Source organism: Aspergillus thermomutatus (assembly GCF_002237265.1).
Source record: "Aspergillus thermomutatus strain HMR AF 39 chromosome Unknown NODE_521, whole genome shotgun sequence".
Lineage (NCBI taxonomy): Eukaryota > Fungi > Ascomycota > Eurotiomycetes > Eurotiales > Aspergillaceae > Aspergillus > Aspergillus thermomutatus.
This window is the reverse complement of record NW_020798571.1, coordinates 1-6,370: the sequence shown is the minus strand read 5'-3', so window position 1 is coordinate 6,370 and position 6,370 is coordinate 1. Positions and strand designations below refer to the sequence as shown.

The window sequence follows — 6,370 nt, the reverse complement described above, 5'->3', positions numbered from 1 at the left end:
CAAATGAGGTACAAAAGCGAAAGCGTACAGCCCCCAGATCTTTTATTGCTACTGGGGGCGTTCTGACAGGGTCTGAAGGTCAACAACTTGCTCAAGAAGCAATACAGAGAATGGGCTTAGAGGATCCCATTCCTAGAAAGCGTGCGCCACCACGATGCAGTAACTGCCATCAAATTAGTCACATTAGAACCAGCTGCCCTAGTAGATAATACAATTCTTTTATGTTTGAGAAAAGGCTTTCGTTTTATTGCGTAGTTATAAGATATTTCATGGTTCTCCAACCATGGTCAAGATCGTGTGCCGTTCGGTTGGGTGTGCCGCTCGGTTGTGGATTACGTTAATCTTTTTATGGCTCAGGGCACCGCAGCAAGCTGTCCAAATTTTAGATGCGTACGACCACATCTGGAGCCACGACCGTACTCCAGTGGAATCAGTCGGTCCCTACCCCTGGCCCGACTGGCACGAAATATGATCATCCTTACTTAGTGGAGATTGACGCGGAGATTGAAGAGCGATATCCCGAAACTTAGGTAGAAGAGCGATGGGAGGTGGAAGAGCGATGACTGCATCCGTACCATTTATGCGCATGGCTTCTGAGGAATGGAATGGGGATCGAATGGACCACAATGTACTTACAGATCAGCCATCTATAGACGGGATTAGACCTTCTTTTAGCTCTTTTCTTCATTGAGCATCCTGACCAGCACCTTCTCCAACCGACTGACTCCCTCGGCCAATTCTCTTTCGTTCTCCCACACAAAGCAAAGTCTCAAACGTTGATCCTGATACGTTGAGAATTGATCCCCAGGGACGACAAACAGGTCGCCATTTCCGACCATCAGATTCTCCTCCCGCAGTGCTCTCTCAGTGACATTCCGAGCAGTGAGTGGCTGGGGTAATTTAATCTACACACAAAAGCCTCCAGCATGCAATGAATCACTTACCTCCGTATGTATCTCGACTCTAAGGGGACACAGTCTCTCCTTGACCGCTGATGTCAAAGTGGAGTGTCGGCGAGAGTATGTCAGGATTAACACCTCTCTTATATGCTTCGTGATGGAACCCTCTTGTAGCATTTCATCAATGAAGGTCGACATGAGTTAAGATGGAGAGCCCCCTGACACTGTAGAGCCTCTGTATGATACCAGTTTAGCCAAGACAACAGTCATAGTTGGTAGGCAGAATGTCTTACACTTATGACAGGCCATACACTAATTGAGGCTCCCCCTCAGCCCATCCAACACAACACCTAGGGGCAACAATTTTGCTAAAGTCCCATTACTGACGACGTTACCGAAGCTATCTCGTGGTCCACCATCAAGCGTCCGATCCAGATCGACAACGCGAGGTAGGATGGATCCCCATGAATTCCCATTATCTGAACAATGAGTGGCGGGCCAGTGCAGAAAGTCATAGACGTCATCACAAATTACTAGAGCATTGAATTTGCGAGCTAAGCGGACAAGAGCCTCTCGCCTTCGAAGAGATATGGTGATGCCTGTGGGATTGGAGAAGTTAGGCACGCAGTAAATGACGTGTTTAAATATCTTCCTGTAGCTTTCGGGATGCTTGTATCCTTCTGCCTATGTGATTTTTAGCTTTAGTATTTTCTTGAAAATGGTTTCTTCAGCTCACCCTCTCTGCAACCGCCCCGTCTTTAGCAAGAGCGCGTTCAAGAAACTCCATGTCCATCCCCTCCTCATCCTCGGAAACAGCCCTTAACCTGCGGTAAAACCCGGCATCCTCAAAGATTCTGAATCCAAGATGATAGGACGCCTGCGGCATCCATATGTACCTTGTTTGCGATGGATCAGTGAAGACTTGCAGGATATTCGACAAGTTCTGGCTCGCTCCTCCGGTTACGCAGATCCGATCCGCTTTAATCAGCTGAGAGGGTTTGTAGTATCCCGTAAGCCACTCGGCAAGATGAGTCCTGAGTGGAAAGTGACCTTCATCCGGCCCATAGTCCAAGCCGGTTACTGTGACTTCCAACTTCGACAATGCCGATACTGCAGCATCACTTAGGCGCTGGGTGGGAAGACGAGCCGTGGCAGGCGATCCTTTCAGCAAATTAATACAAGGAGTTGAAGACATTGAAAGCACAATGAGGAAACAGGAGCTTGTTGAGACTGAGTACGGGAGATCAACAAGGGCTCTGATGGGCATTTTATATGCTGGTGACGGGGTTGAGATTGGCTGCCGCAGCGAGAGCCGAAATTGCCATTTTGGGTAATCAAGGCGATTCAACCAATCACAGCACGCCAAGCAATGGACCTCATGGGACCAAGCGACATGTACTCCGTATGTCCATGCTTAGAAATATAAATTCTTCTTCCTTCTTCTCTTCCTCCTTCTTCTACGTCCAAACTCGATTGCGACTCATTATCCCGCGCAAGACAGCATCAGAATGGTGCACATCAAAGAGTTCGCCGTAGAAAAGGCAAGTAGACCGCTACCAGGCCGCAGAGTTGATGACTGACTTCCGCAGTGGATGGACGACCATGAGACATGGGCGACTCATAATCTCGCTGAGACCTGCTGTGCCTCCATCTCACTCGACGATCTTCTGGCCTTCGCGGGGAACAAGGATAGTGCCAACCTTATTAACTTCACCCAGAAGCAAACCTATGGGGCAATATGGGGCACTGATGCGTTGCGCTCGAACATCGCCAACCTGTATCGCGACGCCTAATCCGGGCCATTGTCGAAAGACAACATCCTTATCACGAATGGCGCTATCCAGGCCAACTTCCTAGCTCTATACACCAATGTTGCTCGGGGTGACCATGTCATCTGCCACTATCCCACATACCAACAGCTCTACTCCGTTCCCGAGTCCTTCGGTGCGGAGGTCAGTCTTTAGAGGGCAAACGGGCAGAACGGATGGCGGGTCAACTTGGACGACCTGAGATCGCTGATCAGAGCCAATACCAAGGTCATCATCATGAAGTGGGTACTCTAGCAGCCACCAAGTCACCTGCAAAAGGAGATGAAAATGGGCCTGACAAATTCATAGCAACCCTCAGAATCCGACTGGAGCTGTCCTAAGCCGTGATGTCCTGCAGGAGATTGTGAACATTGCGCATCAGCATGGCATCATTCCTCATAGTGATGAGGTGTATCGGCTGCTTTTCCACTCCCTGCAGGACGGGCAGGAAGAGCCGCCTTCCATACTCTCCTTCAATTATGAGAATACCGTTGCCACTAGCTCAATGAGCAAGGCTTTTAGTATGGCCGGGATTCGACTGGGCTGGATTGCATCCAGAAGCCGGGAAATAATAGAACAGTGTGCATCAGCCCGCGACTACACCTTGATTTCGGTCAGCCAGATCGATGACCGGATTGCTGCATGCACCTTGTCAGAGCCAACTGTGGGCAACATTCTCAAGCGTAACCTTGAGCTCGTAAGAGGCAATCTCAATCTCCTTGATGGCTTCCTTAAGGAATTCGCCTGGGCTGCGCAGTGGGTCCGACCACATGCGGGCACCACGGCGTTCGTCAAGTTCGTCGATAAGGACGACCTTGCAGTTGATGATGTGGAGTTTTGCAAGCATTTACAAGAGGAATGTGGCGTCATGTGCGTGCCAGGCAGCAGGTGCTTTGGAGAAGATACAAACTTCAAGGGCTATGTCCGCATTGGCTATGTGTGTGAGCGTCAGGTCTTGATTGACGGTCTGAACGCGTGGTGAAAATTCATGGCCGATGCTTATCACTCTCTGCCAGTGGCCGTTTGAGGAGTGTTAACGTAGATGGACGCAACTGCCAGGTAGTTGGAACGCAAACAAGAATGCCAGACACGATGTACTCAGATCATGTAGTGAAACCATCACAATGTCACAGGAAATATTATCCGTTGTCCATGGTTTACCTCATGAAATGCTGAGACTACACGGCAGTATAGCATTCAAAAGAGGACAAGTTCCATCCCAGATTGTGCAAATATGCTGAAGACATAGATCCTGTATAGTGGCAGTTAACTACCCACAGGTAGACTGGCATACCCTACCAGGTACACCCTACCCATACCCTACCCATACCCGACGTGGGTAGGGTCGGGTATGAAAATGTCTTACCCGGCTGTGGGTAGGGTAGGGGTCGGGTGGGTAAAGAGCAGGCGTGGGTAACCCGTAGGGTAGGGTAGGGTCGGGTACGCTGGGTAGGGTAAACCCATACTACCCATCTGTAATTAATACAAAGTCTTTCACAGCTGTATCATCGATGATTACAGGAAATCATTGTAGGCGGAGACCTTTCCTTGAATGTTTTCATTAACTTTTAAATGGATGATACATAATGAATTAAGATTCAACTGATTACTTATTGTTTATATTGTCCTGGACAATGCTCACGGCGTCGAGGACGTCGAGTTGCTCGAGTTGGTTGAGTTGCTCGAGAAACGACAATATCTCCCTGGCTTCGAGCATATATATTCTCAGTCGAGTATTATCCTGTAACAGCATAAAGAAAAACATTTGCACATCACATCGTTTCCCATTGAAAGAAGTAAGTTTTTATGCAAGATTCAGTTGGAAAATACATGTTTCTCCTAACTCATGAACCAAAAAGTGCTGTTTTGGGGCGGGAATACTAAGAGACCGAAATCAAGTTGATGTCGGGTAGGGTATGTTGGGTTACCCTACCCGACTATTACCCACACTAAACCAGATACAGCTAGTCGTCAAGTCTTGGCGCCAAGCATGGGTAAAGCTCGGGTAACCCGACCTTACCTGAGCATACCCTGTGGTGGGTAAAGCTCTCGGCATACCCTACCCATACCCGATGTGGGTGGGTAAGAGAATGCCATTACCCTACCCTACCCTACCCATTTGCCAGTCTACCTATGTGGCTTTTGCTACTAAGTGTGAGGAGATCAGCAACCAGATGGAGCTCTTCGGAGAATGGAAAAATATGTCAAACAATAGTCAAAGGAGGATGGATGTAAGTAGACTTGTCAAGCCCGGCCCTCGTGCCCTACCCTAACCCGAGCCCAACCCGCCAAGTTTCAGGCTAGGGCCTGAGGCCCTTAAGCCCACGGGCTAACCGGGCTTCTATTTCTCAAGCCCGCCGGGCTTTAGGGCTGATAATAGGGCTGGGCTGGTTAGGGCCGGGCTGTAATCATTACGTGTTAAAGGCCTGACGTATTTGTATTACAAGTGATACAAAAGATAGAAGATAATCTAATATTAATGGTGCGTTGAACCTACTAAGAGTTTTTTTTGAATATATTCATATGTTCATTTGTACTTTCATTGTTCAAGCCATACATAACGAAGTTCTTATATTGCAGAGACTATCTACTATTAAGCATTGCTCGATATCTCCCTTATTCATGCCGCCGACGACATGGCCGCTGGGACCATTGAGGCTAACTTGGTGTTCTTCATAGAGTACAAGAAATAGCAGGAAGCTCATTTTCCTCACTACAGGCATCATCCTTATTGCCACTGTTGTCACCATGGTCATTATCCAGAACATCATCGGCAACCTCTTCATCACTGATGTAGTCAGGCGCATCTGTAAGGTCATTTTCCTTATTATCTAGCGTCAGAATCTCATCCTGTTTATCATCATCCTTGATACCTTTGAGTTCCTGACGAAGAAGAAAATTCTTAGCACACATTTGAATCATAATTGCTTGGATAGACTCAGTTAAAAGATGGCTTCAGCGGTACTAGCAGACATCATGAGATGTATTAAAGAGACGCTCAACCCCCACACTACTAACAGCAACAGCAAGAAAATCACAGGCTAATAATGCTAGAATTAGAAAGTGTTGTTCATGCTGTCTCCAGTATCTAAGGACATCCGTACTGGAGGGCATCAGACCTGAATCTAGTCAGTTGGAATATACCTTAAGTTAGATGGTGAATGATGTACCTTCTTGTAGATAATCTTCAATCTCACTGACTGCATGTGTTGAGCGGTCTAGTTTTTGAGCATTAATCTTCTGTGTACTTACAATGATCCAGTCCAGTTGTGATAATGGGTTTAGTGCATAATAAGCTCGTGCTTTTTCTGGGTACTGTTCTGCATAATAAGTATAGACATCCTCGAGCGCTTGTTTGTATTTATGATGCCAATCCACCTCATCATCTTTCTATAAGTCCTCCTGGAAAATCTTCAGCTTGAACTATGGTGCTAGAATTATTGTAATAGCATAGACATAACCTTAAAATTTTTTTGTTAAACTTTATTCATCCCGTGCAATTTCCATTACACGAACCATATTTCGACTTAACACCAATCAAAGTCATGCATACGAAAATTAGACCTAGATATTTATATACCTAATTGTATATATTAACATATAGGCAAATCAAACTTATTGCACATACTCCTTTCAGCGCCTGACGAGTGGTTAGTACCTAGC

At 46.8% G+C, this 6,370-nt stretch overlaps 3 protein-coding genes across 3 annotated transcripts; 2 read left to right on the top strand and 1 right to left on the bottom strand.

Moving 5' to 3' along the window:
- Positions 1–671: 671 nt before the first annotated feature.
- Positions 672–2,166, bottom strand: CDV56_100840 (uncharacterized protein; the record flags this gene model as incomplete). Its single annotated transcript, XM_026754459.1, has 3 exons — positions 672–905; positions 1,287–1,583; positions 1,636–2,166. The coding sequence occupies 3 exons, from the start codon at positions 2,164–2,166 to the stop codon at positions 672–674; spliced, it is 1,062 nt and encodes a 353-aa protein (XP_026609493.1).
- Positions 2,167–2,407: 241 nt separating this feature from the next.
- CDV56_100765 (uncharacterized protein) lies at positions 2,408–2,692 on the top strand (the record flags this gene model as incomplete). The annotated part of the gene is made up of 2 exons (XM_026754384.1): positions 2,408–2,431; positions 2,489–2,692. The coding sequence occupies 2 exons, from the start codon at positions 2,408–2,410 to the stop codon at positions 2,690–2,692; spliced, it is 228 nt and encodes a 75-aa protein (XP_026609492.1).
- Positions 2,693–2,786: 94 nt separating this feature from the next.
- CDV56_100589 (uncharacterized protein) lies at positions 2,787–3,689 on the top strand (the record flags this gene model as incomplete). The annotated part of the gene is made up of 3 exons (XM_026754208.1): positions 2,787–2,851; positions 2,923–2,949; positions 3,017–3,689. 3 exons carry the CDS (start codon positions 2,787–2,789, stop codon positions 3,687–3,689), a joined length of 765 nt encoding a protein of 254 aa, XP_026609491.1.
- Positions 3,690–6,370: the final 2,681 nt, after the last annotated feature.